The 26275-nt window shown below is 23.1% G+C and overlaps 4 protein-coding genes across 4 annotated transcripts; 3 read left to right on the top strand and 1 right to left on the bottom strand.

The window, feature by feature from the left end:
* The first annotated feature begins 8111 nt into the window (after positions 1–8111).
* On the top strand, positions 8112–8755 carry LOC122857700 (mitochondrial import inner membrane translocase subunit TIM14-like). The gene is made up of 2 exons (XM_044159997.1): positions 8112–8229; positions 8325–8755. The coding sequence occupies exons 1-2, from the start codon at positions 8227–8229 to the stop codon at positions 8670–8672; spliced, it is 351 nt and encodes a 116-aa protein (XP_044015932.1). The 5' UTR covers positions 8112–8226; the 3' UTR covers positions 8673–8755.
* A 1984-nt stretch (positions 8756–10739) lies between these two features.
* LOC122856463 (tonsoku-like protein) lies at positions 10740–11598 on the bottom strand. Its single transcript, XM_044158134.1, has 2 exons — positions 10959–11598; positions 10740–10771 (listed from the first exon to the last, which is right to left on the bottom strand). Exons 1-2 carry the CDS (start codon positions 11596–11598, stop codon positions 10740–10742), a joined length of 672 nt encoding a protein of 223 aa, XP_044014069.1.
* Positions 11599–13889: 2291 nt separating this feature from the next.
* On the top strand, positions 13890–16092 carry LOC122856462. Its single transcript, XM_044158133.1, has 7 exons — positions 13890–14034; positions 14373–14643; positions 14794–14958; positions 15025–15201; positions 15352–15489; positions 15636–15848; positions 15978–16092. The coding sequence occupies exons 1-7, from the start codon at positions 13890–13892 to the stop codon at positions 16090–16092; spliced, it is 1224 nt and encodes a 407-aa protein (XP_044014068.1).
* A 7346-nt stretch (positions 16093–23438) lies between these two features.
* On the top strand, positions 23439–25605 carry LOC122856461. The gene is made up of 7 exons (XM_044158131.1): positions 23439–23583; positions 23914–24169; positions 24301–24465; positions 24617–24787; positions 24948–25058; positions 25205–25375; positions 25503–25605. Exons 1-7 carry the CDS (start codon positions 23439–23441, stop codon positions 25597–25599), a joined length of 1116 nt encoding a protein of 371 aa, XP_044014066.1. The 3' UTR covers positions 25600–25605.
* The last annotated feature ends 670 nt before the right edge of the window (positions 25606–26275 follow it).

Genomic DNA, 26275 nt, shown 5'->3' with positions numbered 1-26275 from the left:
ATATTTTTGTTGTTTGAAAAAGTAAAACAAATAATAACAATGAGTGTAATTTCGAGAATTATTGGATTGTCTACATTAAAATAATTTAAAAATTATTTCGATTAATAAATAATTCAATTGTCCAAATTTGAATTATCAAATAATTCAATTTAAAAAGAAAGAAGGTTTTTCAGTTTTCTATATAATCCCTAATAACGAAAAATTTTCCTGTGTTTACTTTCCAAGTTCAGATATCTACCACAGTGGAATAGGATGCGTGATAATCGTCGCACGTGTTTTCACTCTCGTTTTCTCTCTCTGATCTTCTTGGTTTTCCAATTTTCCATGTGACAACTGACATTCGCTGCTCCCACGTTGTCTAGCAGTTTAATCTGAATTTTTAATAACAGAAAAAGAAAGATAAATAATAACAATTAGTGAAATTCTAAAAATAGGATTGCGCTTTGTTAAAACAATATATTATATTACATCACAAAAAACAACGAAATAAAAAAAACGCATGATAATCGTCGCACGTGTTTTCAGTCTCGTTTTCTTGGTTTTCCAAGGTCCATGTGACAACTGACATCCTGCTCCCACGTTGTCTAGTAGCAGTTCAATCTGTATTGTTAATAACACAATTAATATTAATAAATATTTTTGTTGTTTGAAAAAGTAAAATAAATAATAGCAATGAGTGGAATAATTGCGAGATTTCTTGGATTGCGACTTGTTGGGACAACAAAATATATTACAAAACAAAACACAACAAAATATTTACAATCCATGTGCCACGTGAGAAATAGATGTAGTCATACTACCAAAAATCCAATTCCAACGACTAAAAATTTTAGTTTTTCATCCCATGGTATAATAAAAATACAAGCAGACGATAGTGATGAAGTGTAAGTTGAATATTAAACAATAATTTCAAATCTTTCTATTGATTATCAGGTTTACCTATTATCAGTTTTAATTATTCATTCATATTTCTATTGAGTAGTAGATAATAAATATACATAATTAATAATGCTATTTATATTTTACAGTTTTTATATCAAACAAAATGTAAATTTTGATTATAACAGAAAATCCGATAAAAATTTACAAAATATAATTGTTACTAAAAAACTATCTACAGAAGATGAGTTACCTGAAGCAACACGTATAAAATTTGATAGTGGTGTAATAGTATTCAAAACACAAGATGGTGAAAAAATGTAAGTTGAATATTTTTTTATGTTAAAAATACTTAGCTATATTGAGTTTCAAGTATTTATTTATATTTCCAATGAATTGTTTATATAAAATATGTATTAATAATAATATTATTTTCATTTTACAGTATTGTCAAACAGAGATATGAAATATTTATTTTCGAAGATGGTGAAGGAATATCTATTGATGGAAAGCCGTACTTAACTTTGCTTTAAATCTTAATCTTTGTTTATTTTTATTAGTGCAACGAACATAAAAGTATTTTTAAACTATAATAAATAAATAAAATTTAAAAATTGATTTATAATTAATAATTATAGATTTTATCAAAATATGTATCATTGCAAAGCAAAAAGTTATTATTGAAAAAAACAATTTATCAAGCTGTAGAAAAAAATTTTAAAATAATAAAATAAAATATATAAAAATTAAAAACTTGAATTCGATTTGATATCGACTGTTTAATTTAAATAAAAAACAAAATTATAATTTATCTATTTTTTTTTTTTACCTGTTTATAAAATTCATTTGAATTTATTTAAATTTTCCCAAATATATTTCTAGTACTCTAATAAATATCCTAATTTAAAATTTTAGAAAAAAAAATATTTTTCAATTAATTCTACAAAGCTGTATGATGACAAATTTTTTTATTTAAATTATTTTGATTACTGAATCAATTGTCCAAGTTTGAATTATCAAAAAATTCTATTAAAATAAAAGGAAGATTTTTCAGTTTCTTGTTTTAATTTCCAAGTTCAAATATCAACCACGGTGGAATAGAATGCGCAATAATCATCGCGCGTGTTTTTAGTCTCGTTTTCTCTCTCTGATCTTCTTGTTTTCCATATGCATGACGTGATGATAACTGACATTCTGCTCCCACGTTGTCTAGCAGTTTAATCTGTTTTGTAAATAACACAATTAATATTAATAAATATTTTTGTTGTTTGAAAAAGAAAAATAAATAATAACAATGAGTGAAGTTGTGAAAATTGTTAAAACAACATATTATATTACAACACAAAACACAACGAAATTTCTACTACAATCCATTTGCCACATGGAAGATGCTTGTAGTCAGATTATTAAAAATTTAATTGCATCAGGTAAATCATCTTATTCTTGTAATTATAAATGAAAATTTTTAAAACATATGTATATATAATATATTTTTATTTTTTATTCAACAAAGTATTTATTAAATTAATTTATTTTAATTTTTATTATTTATTATTTTTATACAGCTCAAAAAATATCAGCTGGATGTTGGAAAATTATTAAGATGTATCCAGTGTCATTGACATTTATTGTTATAAATAGTGCTATTATTTACTGTGCATAAAAAAAAGAACTTTTCTGAATTTTGGTAATTGCAAAGCTTCAGAAAACTTTAAAGTACCAAAAATTTTACATCTAGTGTATTATTATTGTGAAATAAATATTCCAAAAGAAGACCATTTGTCGAGTTGAACAATTTTTATCATTAAATAGTTTAATTTATGTATTTATCAAGTCAATAATATTAATCTATATAGGTTAATCATTTATTAATATACATCATTATTTATTATTATATTAAAGAACGATCACAATTTCATATAAGCAAGAGCATGCCTACAAGAACCTTATCATGCAAACCATATAAAAAATGGATTACAATGGAATTAAATTCAAAGAAGATGGTGATAACGTAAAAGTTTATTTAATTAATTATATGAATATTTTGATTAACAAATGAAAAGTGAAGTGTAAAACCAAAATTGAAACATGGCCTTTTCCAAATCATCATAATTTAAATATTAAAAACCCTGGAGTCACCACAATTTTGTTGCCCGTTATGTTTGTCTATTTTGAGTTTCTGGTTTATTATTGATCTTTCAAAGATCCAATTAATTACATAGATTTTATATCCAAATTGAATACCCAAATTTTATTACATATTTCAATCAAGTTTTATTCCTCATCCCCAGTTGGAATACTTTCTCAGTTGATACAGTGTACAAAAGATAAAATGTTAAATAACAATAATTTTAAACCTTTCTTTTGATTAACAGATTGATCTATTATCAGTTTTAATTATTCATTCATATCTCCATTGAATAGTAGATAATAAATATACATCATCAATAATGCTATTTATATTTAACAGTTATCATTTGAAACATAATCTGAATATTGAATGTGACAGAAAATTGGATGAAAATTTACAAAATATAATTGCCACTGAAGAAGTATCTCTAGAAGATATGATACCTGGAGAAACGAAAATAGTATTTGATTGTGGTACAGTAGTATTCAAAACACAAGATGGTCGTAAAATGTAAGTTGAATATTCATTAATAATTTCTTAATAGAAATTAAATTAAAAATACTAAAATATTTTAAGTATCAAGTATTTATTTATATTTCCAATGAATTGTTTGTATAAAATTTACATTAATATTAATATTATTTTCATTTTACAGAATTGTCAGAAAGAAATTTAACTTTGTAATTGTCGAAGATGGTAAGAATATAGCATATTTTCAAGCGTCGCCAGAGTTGAAGGCACTTGAAGTTTAAATCTTAATCTTTGTTAATTTTTAATAGTACAACGAACATAAAAGTATTTTTTAACTATAAAAAATAAATACATTTTGAAAATTGATTTGTAGTTAATAATTATTAAATATAATTATTGATTTCTTTCAAAATATGTATCATTCCAAAGCTAAAAGTTATTATTAAAGAAAAACAATTTATTAAGGAGTAATAAAAAATTTAAAATAATAAAATAAAATATATAAAAATTAAAAACTTAATTCGAATTTATAACTTGAATTTGATTCGATATTAACTGTTTAATTTAAATAAGAAACAAAATTATAAGTTATCTATTTTTTTTTTTTTACCTGTTTATAAAATTCATTTGAGTTTATTTAAATTTTTCTGAATATATTTCTAGTACTCTAATGAATATTCTAATTTAAAATTTTAGTAAAAAAAATTTTTTTCAATTAATTCTACAAAGCTGTGTCTACATTAAAATAATTTAAAAATTATTTCGATTAATAAATAATTCAATTGTCCAAATTTGAATTATCAAATAATTCAATTTAAAAAGAAAGAAGGTTTTTCAGTTCTCTATAATCTATTTTCCTGTTTTAATTTCCAAGTTCAAATATCAACCACAGTGGAATAGAATGCGCGATAATCGTCGCACGTGTTTTCACTCTCGTTTTCTCTCTCTGATCTTCTTGGTTTTCCAATATTCCATGTGACAACTGACATTTGCTGCTCCCACGTTGTCTAGCAGTTTAATCTGTATTTTTAATAACACAATTATTATTAATAAATATTTTTGTTGTTTGAGAGAGAAAAATAAATAATAACAATGAGTGGAATAATTGCAAAAATTATTGGATTTCGACTTGTTGGGACAACAAAATATATTACAAAACAAAACACAACAAAATATCTACAATCCATGTGCCACGTGAGAAATAGATGTAGTCATATTACCAAAAATCCAATCACACCAGGTAAATTACGCTATTCTTGTAATTATATACGAAAATTTCAAAATAAATATCTATAATATCTATAATTTTAAAAGTATAGACGAAAATTTAAACTAAAATCGAGTGATGTCAAATGATGTAATAGGACTTTAAACATACCACGTGTGTTTCGATTGACTTTTTAACTTTTACTATTGACAAAATTTTATTTTTATTAAAATTGATTATTTTTTATACTACTTAATTTCAAAAAATTATAATTAATAAAGTATTATATATTTTAGATTTGTTGAATGAAATTATTTTAATTATTATTATTTTTATATAGCTCCAAAAGAATCGGCTGGATATTGGAAAATGATAGGTGCTTTTACAAAAAAAACTTTATGGTATTCTACAGTTCCATTATCAATTATTATTGGTTACTATGCATATCTAGTTAAAACAGATCCTAGATTTTGGGAAGATTGGGACATGCTTGGTGCAGTTAATGACGAAACGCTAAAGTACTCTATAATTCCATCAAAAATTATTACATCTAGTGTATTATTTGATGATGGTGAAATACGAATAAAAACACGGGAAAATAATATAAAGTAAGTTGAATATTAATCAATAATTTCTTAGACAATTTTTGTAATTATTGAAAGTATTCAATTGATAATTTATTGAGTTAATGATATTAATTTATTTTATGAAAGTTGATCATTTATTTCTATAATACATAATTATTTATTATTATTTTACAGTCTTATGAACGATAACACACGTAATTTAATAATTAGCGAAGAGCTGGATGCCAACATACAAGAACCATTGCCGAGAGGAAAGCCAATACCAATAAAAATTGGTAAATTCAATGGATTACTTGATAATGGTAAATTAACATTAAAAACAGAAGATGGTGATACAACGTAAGTTAAATGTTAGTCAATATAATTTTAATAATAATTTTTTGCACAATAATTTATTTATTTTTTTAATAAATTTTTATTAAAAAATTTACAGATTTACTTTCCAACAGACATTAAGCCTTGAAGTCAAAAAAACGTCTACAACTTTACAAAATGGAATAGCTGCTGAAAAAAAAGAAGAACCTGCAACAACACTTGAGAAAGATGGGAAATTTAATTTAACTCATTCAGGTTGTAAAACAACATTGAAAACACCGGAAAGTGAAAAAAAGTAAGTTTATTATTAATCAATAATTTTCAAAGATTATTTATTCATCATTAGAATTATCTATTTGATATATTTATTATTAATTAATATATCGATTATTAATCATTCACAAATTGTTGATTAATAATATTAATTTTATTTTACAGGTGGACAAACATACACTCCCCTGATGACCCTGGAGTCGACTTTGAATTGAATTTACCATCATATAAGGACTTATTTCCAATAATTGGCAATTTTAGTTTTTCATTTGAAGATATAGTAAAAATACAAGCAGACGATAGTGATGAAGTGTAAGTTGAATATTAAACAATAATTTTAAACCTTTCTTTTAATAATTATCAGGTTTACCTATTATCAGTTTTAATTATTTATTCATATTTCCATTGAGTAGTTGATAATAAATATACATCATTAACAATGCTATTTATATTCTACAGTTATCATTTCAAACATAATCTGAATGTTGAATGTGACAAAAAATTGGATGAAAATTTACAAAATAAAACTTTTGTTGTAAAAGAACTATCAGAAGATGATGTTGCTACTCACAAATCTCTAAAAAAAAATTTACCTGAAGAAATAAAAACATGTGATGCATCAATTGATAGTGGAACAGTTGTATTCAAAAACCAGGATGGTGATAAATTGTAAGTTAAATCAATAATATCTTGAACGAATTTTTTTTATCATTTTGAGTTGCAAGTATTTATCTATATCTCTAATGAATTGTTTATATGAAATATACATTATTAATCTTATTTTTATTTTGCAGTGCTGTCCGACACATACTTAACGTTGAAGTTTTCGAAGATGGTGCAAAAACATATCTCCTTTGGAACTTGCAATTAACAAAGTTTCAATATAAATGAATTAGTTTAAAAAATTAATTTATTATTAATAATTATTAAAATCATTTGATGATTTTTTATTTACTCATAATTTATCATTATATGAAATTTAATTATATAGCTAATCAAACTTTTTAGAATACATTTTTAAAGATAGTCATGCATTCCAAAAAAAATTCGACCAAGTTTGTTCCATTTTTCTTTTTTATTTTGTTGACTTACTAAACAATTTTTTTTTTATAAAAAAAAAAAATTAACATTATATTCATTAAATGTAAGAATATTTAATGAATAGTAATTTTATACAAAAATAGTTTCAAGTTTAATTTAATTTATTTATAAATTAAATCAACAAATATTCTATCCAGAAAAAAATATTCAATTTCTTTATTTAAATCATGACGTTCCAATTATACAACATTGAATCTAATTTTTTTTTTTTTTTTCATAATAATTTATATACTTTGTTTAATAATATTGAATTTCCTAACATCGATAAACGTAATCATTATTTTTTTCATTATTAAATAGCCAATTTGATCGATCATTAAAAAAATAAAAAGATTAATTTCCGTACTTTTCCATTGAACATAACAATAATAATTATTGTTACTGGACACTTGCATGAATAAGTGCAACAATTGCTCCAAGTAGCATAAATTTTGTAATTTAAATTTGATTTAATATTTATTTTTAATTTAGAAAGAAACAAAATCATAATAATCAATTTTTTTTTTTACTTTTTATCAAGAAATTCTATAAAAAAAAAAAAAAAAAAAAACAAAGGCTTTCAGTTTCCTATATATATTCAGAGGATGTTACCAAACGATGACATGTTGACAATAATTTTTAAAAAGTATCTGATATTTAAAAAAGTTTTTTAAATAAAGCTCTTATTGACATTTGCTGATATGACTGGTTGTTTGTTTGGCAATGTCATATTTAAAAAACAAATGAAATAAATTATAAAACAAAGAATTTGAGACTCGAATATAAAACGTGTTTTTATAAATAAATAAAAATGACAAGCATGACAATGTCAAATATGTCCTTTAAAATTTCAAGTACAACAAAAATTAGATTTTCATTCAAAAAGAAAATATAGAGGCAGTAGATTATTAAATAATAAATATTTTTAAAAAAAATACTAATTAATGTTTATTAATTAACTAATTAATTAATTATTCATTGGAGAAAAAAAAAAAATTATAAACAAGTATTAGGAGCATTTAAGAGGAGGTGTTGTTACCATCATATGATAATAAAGAACAAAATACCTCTTTGCTTGTTCTGCATTCCTAATACAAGGGGGTAAATTTTTCTTCAAAATTCATGATTCGTTGCCAATACATCTTTGCAAATCTAACCTAAAAAAAAAATAGAAATTGATAGAACGAACGACAACACATAATATTATTGTGCGACGTAGATTTTAATTTATACACAATTAAAAACAATATTACATCATTGTTTAATTTAAACAACACAACAAAATGGTAATTATTTTTCATTAATAAAAATCAAAATGAATTTAAAATTAATTGTTAATTAATGTAGATTTAATTTATATATTTTTTTTTTGATAAAATAGGCAAGTGCAGCAGTGTTAGCTGGTATTGGAATGGCAGGTGTTGGTTTTGGTAGACAATATATTGCTCGTCAATTGCCAAATTTATCACAAAAAGCTAGTAAAGCATTTCAAGGTTTGTCACAACTTGATGCAGCATCAATAGCAAATAATAAATATTACAAAGGTGGCTTTGAACAGCCAATGACTAAAAGAGAAGCTAGGTTAATACTGTCATTATCACCAGCTGCAAATAAATCAAAAATAAATGATCAATTTAAAAAATCAATGTTTGCTAATCATCCCGATCGTGGTGGTTCACCTTTTATTGCAACTAAAATTAAAGAAGCCAAAGATGTGCTAGAAAAATAAACATCGTTTGGTTTGGAATTAGTGTTATTTATTTTATAATTATTTACTTGAAAAAATATCAATAAAATTAATAGTTAAAACGACAACTGTCATTGGTTTATTTATAAAAAAGCAGCATATTTGCCCAAATTTTATAAACTTAAATATTAATTTTAATTTAAAAAAAAAAGCATTTAATAATAATTTTTTAGGTAAGTATAAACTCAAATTTCATAAGCCAGTTATACATATATATTTTACCACAAAAAAAAATATATATTTTGAAATATACACAAAGTGAAAAAAACTAAATAAACATTATTATTATTAATTAAATATAAAGATTAATCACCAATTAATATTTAATATTTCTTTTTTTCATAAAATTAACGGTGACAATTCAAAAGAAGATTTTTTTATGAACTAAATTTAAGCTCCAAATTAAAAATGCCTCTTAAATTATATAAAATTATTATTTTTAATTATAATTATCTTTAAACACTGGAAGGTTTAATCTGGTTTCAACCAAATATATATTTTTTTTTGCTTATTTTTAAGACAAAACATAAACCTTAAAAAAAAAAAAATTGTTTGCTGAAGATATAAATTTAACTTATCATTTTCTTTCGCAAAACTTTTATATTTTTTTTTTTGATTTAACTCTTTCATAAATATCGCCGGCTCTTTTTTTTATAATTAATTTTTTTTCACATATTATTTTGATAACTAATTATTAATTCAATTTAGAAAACATGCATAAATATTATCAACACTTTGTCTATAATCTATACGAAGATTTTATTTTCCAGTCTTTCATTCAATCCAAGGTGCGCTGATAATAATGTCCAATGTGAATTTTTTGTTTATATTTATATTATTAATATTATATTTCGATGATTGTTTTTTGTTTGTTTCTTTTTCTTGTCGTTTGATGTTTTGAACAAGTTTATCTTGACTTTCACGACCAAGTGGATTATAACTGAGATCTAAAACACGCATTGATAATGGCAATGAATAAATATATGATAAACAATTGTAATCAATATCACAACATTGTAAATGTAACTCTTGTAGTGATGATAAATTAACAAGTGTTTGTCCTAAATAATTACCAATATTAAATAAACTACCAGATGATAAGTACAATACTTGAATATTTTTTTCATACTCTAAACTTTTAAGTAACGTTATTATTTCTTTATCAAAATTATTACTATTTCTCAAACGAAATGTCGATGTATTTTCACAACTTTTTAATGATTTTAACATTGTCTCTGGTATGCTTTCAATGTCATCATATATTTTTCTATATCGTTCAGTTAATGATAGAATTTTTGAATTGCTGCTGAAAAAGAATTTCCAAGAGATGATGTTGCTACTACTACTTATCTATAAGAGAGATATTAACTGAAGAAATAAAAACAGTAGTATTCAAGAGACCAGATGGCCATAAAGTGTAAGTTGAATATTAATCAATAAAATCTTGAACGAATTTTTTTATTATTTTCAGTTGCAAGTATTTATCTATATCTCCAATAAATTGTTAATATAAAATATACATTATTTATAGCATTATTTTTATTTTATAGTGTTGTCCGACACAAACTTTACCTCGTTTGTTTTTTTTTTTTTATTTTGATGACTTTCTAATGATTTTCTAAAAGAAAACATGATGAAATTATATTTAATTAATTTATCAAATTATAATAACAACAAATTTTATAATTATTTCATTGTAATTATATTTTTTTAATTACCTTGAATCATTCCAAAAATCTTTTCTAACTTCATTTTGACATGTAAAATTAGTATGATATTTATATTGAAACTCGTATGAGTCATTTGGTTGGCAAACGTCAATAAAATGTGGATGTAATCTTCTAATGCTGTTCTTGGCTTGTTCATTAAAATTGTCACTATAATCCTTCAAATAAAAATAGACCCACCTGTACAGAAATAAAAATCCGTGTAAATTATTATTCTTTCAATAATAAAAAACCCCAATTTGATTATTATCTTTTAATAGACTTGAAAAATTTATATAGGAACTCTTCTTTTACAAATTCTCGATTTGCTTTACTTTTTAATTTATATCCATGCAAAATTTCTCCAATCAGCATCTTTAAAAATATTTTTATACAACAATTAAAACATATAAAAAATCAAAATATTAAATCGTTAATTATTTTCTTAAAATTATAAATTAAATTATTAACGTACTCCAAATATTGAAATAAAAAAAGCAAAAAAAGCTGCTGCTTCAGTTGAAATCGTTGATATTTTAAATGGATATTTTATTTATTTTACCTTTTGTATCAACTGGCTCATCGTCATTTGATAATTTCAAATCATCTGGATCTTCATGATCAATAATTGATGGAAATAATCTTGGTTGTGCTACAGCCAATTCATTATCATTAGATTTTTTATTATTCAGTAATTTTGATGGTAATATTAATCTCAGCTTATCACATATTTTTTTGTATTCATTCTCATCGTATTGTGATAAATTTTTAACTCTTTCACGCCAAGCAACAAGACAATCTAAAACTGTTTCATCTTTGTCTGTTACCAATCTTGGATCAGCACCGTTTTCCATAAGTAAATTAATCATAATTGTATGCCCACATGCTGCAGCATCATGTAATGGTGTTATACCTCCACATTGTGCACCACCAGGATCATTAACATCTGCTCCATGTTTTATTAGTAATTTAACAATGTCAATGTAATCAAAATTTGTTGCTTCATGAAGTGGTGTCCAGCCACAATTATCACGTACATTTACTGGATGTTTTGCTGCAAGATATTCTTTAACTTTATCAATATCACCATCAATACATGCTGTTTGTAATTGTGTTTCATCTTTAAGATTTCTTTTAATTTGTATATTACTATTACGTTTTGGTTGACGTTTAATTTTGCTTTTATCATCATCTCTTTTCATTATTTCATCTTCAATATCAGATAAATCACTTAAATTAATATCATCATCAATTTCATAGTTTTGTACATCTTATGGTAAATACCATCTGACAGTTCTGCTCCCACATGGTCTAGTGGTTTAATTACATAATTTTTATATATTGTTAATAACTCAAATAATATAAATAAATTGTTTGAAAAAGAAAAAAAAATAAAACAATGAGTGGAATTATGAGAATTGGATTGCGTCTTGTCGGAACAACAAGATATATTCCAAAAAATAACACACCGAAATATTTACGAGCCATGTGCTACGTGAGAAATAGATGTAGTCATATTACAAAAAATTCAATTACATCAAGTAAATAACGTTATTCTTGTAATTATATATAAAAATTTTGAAATCGATATATAAGTAAATATACCTATACCTATATATATATGTATATAATTTTAAAAGTATAGATGAAAGTTTTGAACGAAAATCAAGTGATTTCGAATGATGAAATCGGACCACATGTATTTCTATTGACTTTCCAATCTTTACTATTGGCAAAATTTTATTTTCATTAAAATTGATTATTTTCTGTACTATTTAATTTTAAATAATTATAATTAATCAAGTATTAAATATTTTATATTTAACAATATTATATTTATTGAATTAATTTATTTTAATTTTTATTATTTATTATTTTTATATAGCTCCAAAAGAATCAGGTGGATATTGGAAAATAATAAGTGCTGTTACAAAAAAAACTTTATGGTATTCTACAATTCCATTAACGATCATTGTTGTTAATATTGCTATTTACTATACAGATCAATTTAAAACAGATCCTACATATTGGGAAATTTTTGACATGTTTGGTGCAGTTGATAACGAAACCCTAAAGTATTCTATAATTCCATCAAAAATTATTTGATGATGGTGAAATAAAAATTGAATCACTATAATTATAATTTAAAAAAGTATAAATGAAATTTAATTTTGTGTATATATCTAAAACATATAAACCCAAAAAAAATTCTTTGGTTTGTTTACAAAGTGACATACCAAAAAAAAGTAATTTGCCTGTACAATGACTTGGTTATATAATTGAAAAACAAATTTTGTAATTGCTTATTATTTAACAGTGAATTTTATATTATCAAATAAACAATAAAATAGTAAAAATACATCAAATAATCGTGTTGAGACAAAGAAAAAAATAAAAACATGAATCGCTGGTATACGCATTATTGCTCTCGTGTTGCAGTCAACCCTGGTGAAATTGATTTCTCCGATCATCTACGAATTTTCTCCGATTTTCTCCGATTTTAAAAAATCGGAGTTATATTCAAAAACTTCATTAATATGCGGAGAAAATCGGAGAAAAATCTAAGTAAAATTTTCGCCAGAGAAAAGTGAGTCATCATTACTAATGGTAATAAAAGAATAAAATCAATGAATAATTCACAATAATACTATTATTGATTTAAAATACTTGTTGGACTACTAGAAATATATAGAAAAATTCCAATAAATTCAAATGGATTTTATAAACAATTAGTCAAAAAAAAAATAGATAAATTATAATTTTGTTTTTTTCTTTGAAATTAAATAAGTTTATTAAATCAAATTCGTTTCTAAAATGTATTATTATAATAATAACTATAATTATTATTATAATAATAAGTTATAACTTCCAATGAGTCGGTTGAGAAATGGTATACAACTATAAGATCACTCTGGCGAATCCCACCAGTAAAAGCAAAAGTCCAACGTTTCAAAAATTTACTTATTAACATTAAATATTAAATAATTATTAAATAAAAAAATATCAATTGAATATATCTGAGAAACCTTGGACTTTTGCCTTCACAGGTGGGATTCACCACAGTGATCAGATAGTTTCTATACCACTTCTCAATTAATTCGGGATTGATTGGTGTGTTAAATTTTTCTGCATACATATATCTGCATATATCTCAGTGCAGTAAGATATATGCAAGTTGTACTTTTTATCAAATAATTCTATATAAAAAGAAAAGGAAGATTTTTCAATTTCCTATAATCCATAAAAAGGAAAATTTTCCTGTTTTCATTTTCAAGTTCAAATATCAACCACAATGAAAAAGAATGCGTGATAATCGTCGCATGTGTTTTCATTATAGTTTTCTCTCTCTGATCTTCTGGGTTTTCCATGTGCATGACGTGATGACAACTGACATTTTGCTCCCACGTTGTCTAACAGTTTAATTTGTTGTTAATAACACAATTAATATTAATTAATATTTTAATTGTTTGAAATAGAAAAATAAATAATAACAATGAGTGGAATTGCAAAAATAATTGGATTGCGACTTGTTCGGACAACGAATAATATTACAAAACAAAACACAACAAAATATTTACAATCTATGTGCCATGCGAGAAATGGTTTTAGTCATAATACCAAAAATCCAATTACACCAGGTAAATCATGTTATTCTTGTAATTATACATATACGAAAATTTTAAGTAAATATATATAATATGTATGTATAATTTTGAAAGTATAAACAAAAGTTTTGGAATAAAATCGAGCGATGTCTAATGATGAAATAGGACTTCAAACATACCACCCGTATTTCGATTGACTTTTTAACTTTTACTATTGACAAAATTTTATTTTTATTAATATTAATTATTTTTTATGCTATTTAATTTCGAATAATTATAACTAATTAAGTACTATATATATATTTTTGATTCAACAATATACTTATTGAAACAATTTATTTTACATTTTATTATTTATTATTTTTATATAGCTCAAAAAGAGTCAGCTGGATATTGGAGTGCTGTTACAAAAAAAACTTTATGGTATTCTACAATTCCATTAACGATCATTGTTGTTAATATTGCTATTTACTATACAAATAAATTTAAAACAGATCCTGAATTTTGTGAAGATATCGCCATGACTACTGGAGCTAATAACGAAACCCTAAAGTATTCTATAATTCCATCAAAAATTATTACATCTAGTGTATTATTTGATGATGGTGAAATAAAAATAAATACACGAGAAGACAATATAACGTGAGTTGAACATTAATCGACAGTTTCTTAAAAAATTTTTGATTATTAAATTTATTTAATTAATATTTTATTAAGTTGATAATATTAATTTATTTCGTGAAAGTTGATCATTTATTTATATATACATCATTATTTATTATTATATTACAGTCTCATAAACGATAACACACGTAATTTAATAATTAGCGAAGAATTAAATGCAAACATACAAGAACCATTTCCAAAAGGAAAACCAATACCAATAAAAATTGGTAAATTTAATGGATTACTTGATAATGGTAAATTAACATTAAAAACAGAAGATGGTGATGCAACGTAAGTTAAATATTAATCAATAATTTATTTATTTTTTTAAAAACCTTTTTAATAAAAAATTTACAGATTTACTTTCCATCACACATTGGGCCTTGGTGTCAAAAAAACATCTACAACTTTACAAAATGAAATGGTTGCTGAAAAAAAAGAACAAGCTGAAATAGAGTTCAAGAAACTTGGTAAATTTAATGTAATTATGCCAGGTAGTGAATTTACATTAAAAACACCGGAAAGTGAAAAAAAGTAAGTTGATTATTAATCATTAAACAATAATTTAGAAAGATTTTTTTTTCATTATTAGAATTAGTAATTTGATACATTTATTATTAATCAACATATTGATTATTAATCATCCACAAATTGTTGATAAATAATATTATTTTCATTTTACAGGTGGATGAGCATTTACAAGCCTGATAAAAACTTTATATTAAGTTTACCAGCATATGAAGACTTATTTCCAATAATTGGCAATTTTAGTGTCTTATGTAATAATACAGTAAAAATACAAGCAGACAAAAGTGATGAAGTGTAAGTTTAATATTAAACCATAATTTTAAATCCTTCTATTGATTATCAGGTTTACCTATTATCAGTTTTAATTATTTATTCATATCTTCATTGAATAGTAGATTTAATAAAAATATATTATTAATAATATTATTTATATTTTACAGTTATTTTCTCGAACAAAGAGTAAATATTGAATGTGACAAAAAAGTAGATGAAAATTTACAAAGTAAAATTGCTGCTGAAAAAGAACTTCCACGAGATGATGTTGCTACTAGAAAATCAGCTATAAATGATATGTTAACTCGAGAAATAGAAGTATGTGATGTAATAATTGATAGTGGCACAGTAGTATTTAAAAGACCAGATGGCCATAAAGTGTAAGTTGAAATTCGATCAATAATATCCTAAACGATTTTTTTATTATTTTGAGTTGCAAGGATTTATCTATGTCTCTAATGAATTTTTTATATCAAATATACATTATTGATGTTGTTTTTATTTTACAGTGTTGTCCGATACAAACTTAACGTCAATTTTTTCGAAGATGATGAAAAAACATATCTTCTTTGGCGGCCGGAAATAACAGTGTTTCCACTTAAACCATCATTTACTTTTTTTTAGTGCAACGAGAAAAAGTATTTAAATAACAATATAAATAAATTAGTTTAAGAAATTAATTTATTATTAATAATTATTTAAATTATTCGATGATTCATACATAATTTATTATTATGAAATTGAATTATAGCGATATCAAAGATCAAACTATTTGAAATACATTTTTAAAGATACATTTAAGAAAAATTCGACTAAGTTTGTTTCATTTTTTTGACTTACTGAACTTGACTTGACTTGTTCACTTACTGAACAATTTCATTTCTTATTTTAAAAAAAAATTGATAATATACTTATAAAAATGTATAAATATTTAAAAAATAGTAATTTTACAAAAATAGTTTCAAGTTTAATTTAATTTATTTATAAATTGAATCAACGAATATTTCATCCAGAAAAAATATTCAATTGTTATTTAAATTATGACGATTCAATTATACAACAATTAATCTAATTTTTTTTTTTTTATTTTGACTATTTTTATTGACAACAAGTAGCATTAATTTTATAACATGAATTATTTTGACTTCTAATCAAATAATTCTATAAAAACAAAACGATTGATTTTCAGTTTCCTATAATCCATAAAAAAAAAAGTTTTCCTGTTTTCATTTTCAAGTTCAGATATCAACCACAATGGAAAAGGATGCGTGATAATCGTCGCACGTGTTTTCACTCTAGTTTTCTCTCTTTAGTCTTCTTGGTTTTCCAAGGTCCATGTGACAACTGACATTCTGCTCCCACGAGCCACGTTGTCTAGCAGTTTAATCTGTCGTTAATAACACAAATAATATTGATGAATAATTTTGTTGTTTGAAAAAGAAAAATAAATAATAACAATGAGTGGAATAATTGCGAAAATTATTGGATCGCGACTTGTTGGGTCAACAAAATATATTACAAAACAAAACACAACAAAATATCTACAATCCATGTGCCACGTGAGAAATAGATGTAGTCATATTACGAAAAATCCAATCACACCAGGTAAATCATATTATTCTTATAATTTTATACGAAAATTTTGAATTAAATATATAATATCTATAATTTTAAAAGTATAGACAAAAGTTTTAAACTAAAATCGAGTGATGTCAAATGATGAAATAGGACTTGAAACATACCACGAGTATTTCGATTGACTTTTCAACTTTTACTATTGACAATATTTTATTTTTAATTTTCTATGAAAATCGATTATTCTTTATATATAGGTATATACTATTTAATTTTGAATAATTGATCAAGTATTATTTATTTTATATTCAACAATATATATTTATTAAATTAATTTATTTTAATTTTTATTATTTATTATTTTTATATAGCTCAAAAAGAATCAGCTGGATATTGGAAAACTATCAAGTACTATTCAGTGCCATTAACAATTCTTGGTATGAATATTGCTATTTACTGTGCATATAAAATTAAAACAGATCATGAATTTTGGAAAGAATTAAACATGTTAATTGCAGTTGAGTACGAAACTTTAAAGTATTCTATAAAACCATCAAAAACTATTACATCTAGTGTTTTCTTTGATGATGGTGAAATACGAATAAAGACACGAGAACGCAATAGACTGTGAGTTGAACAATTAATAAATTTATTTAATTAATATTTTATTAAGATGATAATATTAACCTAATTTATAAAAGTTGATTATTTGTTACTATAATACATCATTATTTATTATTATTTTACAGTCTCGTAAACGATAACACCCGTAATTTAATAATTGGCGAAGAATTGGATGAAAACATACAAGAACCATTTTCAAGAGAAGAACCAATACCCATAAAAATTGGTAGATTCAATGGGTTACTTGATAATGGTAAATTAACATTGGAAGATGGTGATGGAACGTAAGTTGAATATTATAATCAATAATTCCGTGAACCAATTTTTCATTATAATTGATAATTATTTAATTATTAATATTCATGTTATATTAATAGTGAAAAAAAATCACCTAGTGTTGATTATTTATCAATTTTTTTAATGAACTTTTAATAAAAAATTTACAGGCTTACTTTTCATCACACATTGAGCCTTGAAGTCAAAAAAACATCTACAACGTTACAAGATGAAATAACTGCTATGGAAGAAGAGCCATCTGAAATTCAACTAACGAAAATGAGTAAACTTGATGTCTTTGTTCCAGATAATTACTTTTCTTCTAGAATAGCTGCCAAGGAAAAAAAACCAGTTAAAATACAACAAACGAAAATTGATAAATTTAATATCTTAGCTTCAGATAACGAATTATCATTAAAAATATCGAACGATGAATTTAAGTAAGTTGATTATTAATAATTTTAAAAGCCTTTTTTTTATTATTAAAATTATTCATCAGTCATATATATTTATAATTAATTACCATATTAATTATTAATCATTTACAAACTATTGATAAAAAATATACATTATCAATAATATTATTTTTATTTCACAGGTGGCCGGACAATACCGTCGATCGTTCTAATCCTGTTTATTCAGACATTTTTCCAACGACTGAAAATTTTAGTTTTTCATCCCATGGTATAGTAAAAATACAAGCAGACGATAGTGATGAAGTGTAAGTTGAATATTAAACAATAATTTTACACCTTTCTTTTAATTATCAGGTTTACCTATTATCAGTTTTAATTATTTATTTATATTTCCATTGAGAATAGCAGATAATGAATATACATTATTAATAATGCTATTTATATTTTACAGTTTTTATATCAAACAAAATGTAAATTTTGATTATAACAGAAAATCCGATAAAAATTTACAAAATATAATTGTTACTAAAAAACTATCTACAGAAAATGAGTTACCTGAAGCAACACGTATAAAATTTGATAGTGGTGTAGTAGTATTCAAAACACAAGATGGTGAAAAAATGTAAGTTAAATATTTTTTTTATGTTTAAAATACTTGGCTATTTTGAGTTTTAAGTATTTATTTATATTTTCAATGAATTATTTATATAAAATATGCATTTATAATAATATTATTTTCATTTTACAGTATTGTCAAACAGAGATATGAAATATTTATTTTCAAAGATGGTGAAAAAATATCTATTGATGGAAAGCCGTACTTAACTTTTCTTTAAATCTTAATCTTTGTTTATTTTTATTAGTGCAATGAACATAAAAGTATTTTTAAACTATAATAAAAAAATAAGATTTAAAAATTAATTTATAATTAATAATTATTGATTTTATCGAAATATGTATCAATGCAAAGCAAAAAGTTATTATTAAAAAAGAAAATTTATCAAGCTATAGAAAAAAATTTAAAATAATAAAATAAAATATATAAAAATTAAAAACTCGATTGGAATTTTATAACTTGAATTTCATTTCATATTTATTGTTTAATTTAAATAGAAAACAAAATTATCATTTAAGTAGGGGAAAGCGGGGCAAAATGGAACACTTAAGGAAAAAATATAAATCGATGTATGACAATTGTATTTTCCGATTAGTTTTTCTCACTTATTAATAAGAAAAACATAAATAATTTTTAAAAATTAAAAAAAAAATTATTATTATAAATTTTCTTTATTGTTGTTTAATAAAATGTGATATTAATCACAAAAAATAATTTTTTTTTATTTCTCTTCATGTATAATTACGAACAATTGCTTTTTAGCAATTTATCAATTATTTTTCTGATGAACAAAAAAACATATAAAAATATTTTCTTTGTTCTTAAAATGCTCAAAAAAATTTTCAAAATTTTTTTTAATATCTATTTTCTTCCGGCTTTTTAATCGAAGAGTGACGAAAAAATGAAAAATATACAAAATATTTTTTTGTTCCATTGTGCCTAGTTCCATTGTGCCCCGCTTTCCCCTATTTATTTTTTTTTCTTACCTGTTTATAAAATTCATTTAAATTTATTTAAATTTTCCTAAATATATTTCTAGTAGTCTAATAAATATTTTAATTAAAAATTTTAGTATAAAACTATTTTTCAATTAATTCTACAAAGCTGTATGATGACAATTTTTTTTATTTAAATTATTTTGATTAATGAATCAATTGTCCAAGTTTGAATTATCAAAAAATTCTATTAAAATAAAAAGAAGATTTTTCAGTTTCTTGTTTTAATTTCCAAGTTCAAATATCAACCACGGTGGAATAGAATGCGCGATAATCGTCGCACGTGTTTTCAGTCTCGTTTTCTCTCTCTGATCTTCTTGGTTTTCCAATTTTCCATGTGACAACTGACATTCTGCTCCCACGTTGTCTAGTAGCAAGGTAGCAGTTCAATCTGTATTGTTAATAACACAATTAATATTAATAAATATTTTTTCTTGTTTTAAACAGAAAAATAAATAATAACAATGAGTGAAATTGTGAAAATACCATTGCGACTTGTTAAAACAACATATTATATTACAACACAAAACACAACAAAATTTCTACTACAATCCATTTGCCACATGGAAAATGCTTGTAGTCAGATTATTAAAAATTTGATTGCATCAGGTAAGTCATCTTATTCTTGTAATTTATTTGTAAAACATATATATATATATAATATATACCTATAATTTTAAAAGTATAGACAAAGTTTTGAAATAAAATCGAGCTATGTCGAATGATACAATAGAACTTGAAACATACCACGTGTATTTCAATTGACTTTCCAACTTTTACTATTTGACAAAATTTTATTTTTATTAATATTAATTATTTTTTATACTATGTATTTATTTATAATTAATTTATTCTTATTTTATATTTATTTTTTTTATACAGCTCAAAAAATATCAGCTGGATGTTGGAAAATTATCAAGATCTATCCAGTGCCATTAACATTTATTGTTATAAATATTCCTATTATTTACTGTGCATATAATATTACTACAAATCACGAATTACGGGAACGTATTAACATGTTGATTACAGCTAGGAAGGAAACTTCAAAATATTCTATAGTTCCATCAAAAACTATTACATCTAGTGTTTTATTTGATGATAGTAGAATAAGAATATTTACAAAAGAAGGCAATAGACTGTGAGTTGAACAATTTTCGATTAATAAATTTATTTAATTAATATTTTATTAAGTTAATAATATTAACCTAATTTATAAAAACTGATCATTTATTAATATACATCATTCATCATTATTTATTATTATTTTACAGTGTCGTAAACGATAACACACGTAATTTAATATTGAGCAAAGAGCTGGATGAAAACATAGAAAAACCATTTCCAAGAGGAGAACCAATACCAGTAAAATTTGATAGATATAATGGATTACTTGATAATGGTAAATTAACATTGGAAGATTGTGACAAAACGTAAGTTGAATATTATAATCAATAATTTCGTGGACCACTTTTTTATCATAATTAATAATTATTCAATTATCAATATTAATGTTATATTAATAGTGAAAAAAATCACCTAGTGTTGATTATTTATTAATTTTTTTAATAAACTTTTAATAAAAAATTTACAGGCTTACTTTTCATCACACATTGAGCCTTGAAGTCAAAAAAACATCTACAACTTTACAAGATGAAATAGCTGCTATGGAAAAAGAGCCATCTAAAATACAACAAACGAAAATTATTAAATCTAATATCTTGATTCCAGATAAGCATTTTTATGATAGAATAGTTGCTAAGGAAAAAGAACCATCTAAAATACAACAAACAAAAATTAGTAAATTTAATGTCTTAGTTCCAGATAATGAATTATCATTAAAAATATCGAAAGATGAATATAAGTAAGTTGATTATTAATCGATAATTTTAAAAGCCTTTTTTTCATTTTAAAAATTATTCATCATATATATTTATAATTAATTAATACATTGATTATTAATCATTCACAAACTATTGATAAAAAATATACATTATTAATAACATTATTTTTATTTCACAGGTGGCCGGACATTACCGTCGATCGTTCTAATCCAGTTTATTCAGACATTTTTCCAACAACTGAAAATTTTAGTTTTTCATTCCATACTATAATAAAAATACAAGCAGACGATAGTGATGAAGTGTAAGTTGAATATTAAACAATAATTTTAAATCTTTCCATTGATTATCAGGTTTATCTATTATCAGTTTCAATTATTTATTCATATTTCCATTGAATAGTAGATAAGAAAAATACATCATTAATAATGCTATTTATATTTTACAGTTTTTATTTCAAACAAAATGTAAATTTTGAATATGACAGAAAATTGGATGAAAATTTACAAAATATAATTGATACTGAAGAACTATCTACAGAAGATATATCATCTAAAGCAACATGGGTAAAATTTGATAGTGGTGTAGTAGTATTCAAAACACAAGATGGTGAAAAAATGTAAGTTAAATATTTTTTTATGTTAAAAATACTTGGCTATTTTGAGTTTCAAGTATTTATTTATATTTCCAATGAATCATTTATATAAAATATGTATTATTAATAATATTATTTTTATTTTACAGTTTTGTCAGACAGATATATACAATAGTAATTATTAAAGATGGTCAAAAAATATTTCTTCATGGGAAGCCGTGCTTAGTTTTGGATTATGTTTAAATCTTAATCTTTGTTTGGTTTTATTAGTGCAACCAACATGAAAGTATTTTTATTTTTTTAAATTATAATAAATTGATAAGTTTTAGAAATTGATTTATAATTAATAATTGTTGATTCTATTAAAATATGTGTCATTACAAAGTAAAAAGTTATTATAAAATAAAAAACAATTTATCAAGCTATAAAATAAAAATTTTTAAAATTATAATTAATAAGATAAAATAAATAAAAATTAACAACTTAATTGAAATTTTATAGTACTTGAATCTGATTTTATATTTATTGTTTATAATTTAATTGAAAAACGAAACTATATTTTATCTATTTTTTTTTTTTTTTTCGGCTTATAAAATTCATTTAAATTTATTTTAATTTTTCGTAGATATTTTTAGTAGTCTAATAAATATTCTAATTTAAAATTTTAGTAAAAAAAATATTTTTCGATAAATTCTAAATTCCAAGAATAATTCAATTGTTCAAACTTGAATTATCAAATAATTTAAAAAAAAAGAACAAAGTTTTTTCAGTTTCCTATATAATCCATAAGTTTTCCTGTTTTATAAAATAATTCCAAGTTCAAATATCAACCACTGTGGAAAAGAATGCGTGATAATCGTTGCAGCTGTTTTCACTCTCCGACCTTGTTGGTTATCAAATTTACCATATGACAATTGTGACAGCTAACAATTCTGCTCCCACGTTGTTTATCAGTTTAATCTGAATTTTTAATAACACAATTATTATTAATAAATATTTTTGTTGTTTTAAACGGAAAAATAAATAATAACAATGAGTGAAATTGTGAAAATAGGATTGCGACTTGTTAAAACAATATATTATATTACAACTCAAAACACAACGAAATATCTACTTCAATCCATGTGCCACGTGAGAAATGGTTGTAATTATTTTACCAAAAGTTTAATTACATCAGGTAAATCATGTTATTCTTGTAATTATAAATGAAAACTTTGAAATATATTTATATAATGTCTATAATTTTGAAAGTATAGACAAAATTTTTAAAATAAAATCAAGCTATGTGGAATGATGTAATAGGACTTGAAATATACCACGTGTATTTCAATTGACGTTCCAACTTTTAGTATTTGACAAAATTTTATTTTTATTAATATTAATCATTTTTTATACTATTTAATTTCAAATAATTATAATTCATCCAATATTTTATATTTTTTATTTATAACAATGTATTTATTAAATTAATTTATTTTAATTTTTATTATTTATTATTTTTATACAGCTCAAAAACAATCAGCTGGATGTTGGAAAATTATCAAGATCTGTCCAGTGCCATTAACATTTATTGCTATGAATATTGCTATTTACTGTGTATATAAAATTAGAACAAATCATAGATTTCGGGAAGAACTTGACATGTGGTATGCAGCTAGGGACGAAACTTTAAAGTATTCTATAATTCCATCAAAAACTATTACATCTAGTGTGTTATTTGATGACAGTCAAATCTTACTCTTTACAGAAGAAGACGATATAACGTGAGTTGAACAATTTTTGATCAAAATGAGTATTTAATTTGATATTTTATCAAGTCAATAATATTAATCTATTTTTATGAAAGTTGATTATTTATTTCTATAATACATAATTGTTTATTATTATTTTACAGTCTCATAAACGATAACACACGTAATTTAATATTAAGTGAAGAATTGAATGCAAATATAGAAGAACCATTTCCAAGAGGCGAACCAATACCAATAAAATTTGATAGATTTAATGGATTACTTGATAATGGTAAATTAACATTAAAAACAGAAGATGGTAATACAACGTAAGTTTAATATTAATCAATAATTTTTCAAACAAATTTTTTATTATAATTATTAATTATTAATAGTAATGTTTTAAGTATAAAAAAAAAAATCACCTAGTGTTGATTATTTACTAATTTTTTTAATGAACTTTTAATAAAAAATTTACAGATTTACTTATCATCACACACTGAGCCTTGAAGTCAAAAAAACGTCTACAACTTTACAAGATGAAATAGCTGCTATGGAAAAAAAGACATTTGAACAAATGAAACTTGGTAGATTCAATGCCTTAATTCCACGTCGTAAAGTAACATTAAAAACATCGGAAGGTGAATATGAGTAAGTTAATTATCAATCAATAATTTTGAAAGATTTATTTTCTTTATTAGAATTATTCAATTGATATATTCATAATTAATTAACATATATTGATTATTAATCATTCACAAACTATTGATAAAAAGTATACATTAATAATAATATCATTTTCATTTCACAGATTGCCTTCAAATTCACCATCAAAATTTAGAGACGCATTTCCAATAATTGGAAGTTTTATTTTCTCAGTTGATGAGACAGTAAAAATACAAGCAGACGAAAGTGATGAAGTGTAAGTTGAATATTAAACAATAATTTTAAACCTTCCTTTTGATTATCAGGTTTACCCATTATCAGTTTTAATTATTTATTTATATTTCCATTGAGAATAGCAGATAATAAATATACATCATTAATAATGCACTTTATATTTTACAGTTATCATTTGAAACATAATGTGAAGATTGAATGTGATAAAAAAGTAGATGAAAATTTACAAAATATAATGGCTACCAAAGAAGTATCTCTATTAGATATGATACCTGGAGGAACATATCCAACATTTGATTGTGGTACAGTAGTTTTCAAAACACAAGATGGTGAAAAAGTGTAAGTTAAATATTTTTACGAGTTAAAAATACTTAGCTATTTTAAGTATTAAGTATTTATTTTTATTTCAAATAAATTATTTTGTATCAAATATACATTAATAATAAATATTATTTTCATTTTACAGTATGGTCAGAAAGAAAATGGACTTTATAATTGTCGAAAATGGTCCAAAAACAGAAACTCTTAATGAGCGGCCACAGATAGCGTTAAATTATATTTAAATCTCGATCTTTGTTCATTTTTATTATTACAACAAACAAAAGTATTTTCAAACTATAATAAATAAATAAGTTTTAAAGAAAAATAAAATATATGTAAATTTAAAACTTAATTGAAATTTTATAACATGAATTTGATGTTATATTTATTGTTTAATTCGAATAAAGAAAAAAAAATGATAATTTATCTATTTTTTTTTTTTTACCTGTTGATAAGATTCATTTGATTCATTTGAGATTTTCTAAATATATATCTAGTAGTCAAATAAATATTCTAATTCAACTTTAGTATAAAACTATTATTCAATTAATTCTACGAAGCTGTATGGTGACAAATTTTTTTGTTTTATTATTTTGATTAGTAAATAATTCGATTGTCCAAGTTTGAATTATCAAAAAATTCTATAAAAATAAATAGAAGATTTTTCGGTTTCCTGTTTTCATTTCCGAGTTTAAATATCTGCAACCACGGTGGAATAGAATGCGCGATAATCGTCGCACGTGTTTTTAGTGTTGTTCTCTCTCTCTCTCTCTGATCGTCTTGGTTTTGCAAGTTTCATGTGCATGACGTGATGACAACTGACATTCTGCTCCCACGTTGTCTAGTAGCAGTTTAATCTGTATTGTAATTTGTAAATAACACAATTAATATTAATAAATGTTTTTGTTGTTTTAAAAA

This window comes from Aphidius gifuensis, linkage group LG5 (assembly GCF_014905175.1).
Source record: "Aphidius gifuensis isolate YNYX2018 linkage group LG5, ASM1490517v1, whole genome shotgun sequence".
NCBI classification, from domain to species: Eukaryota; Metazoa; Arthropoda; class Insecta; order Hymenoptera; family Braconidae; genus Aphidius; species Aphidius gifuensis.
The sequence above is the reverse complement of the archived record's forward strand: the minus strand, read 5'-3'. Positions and strand labels throughout refer to the sequence as shown.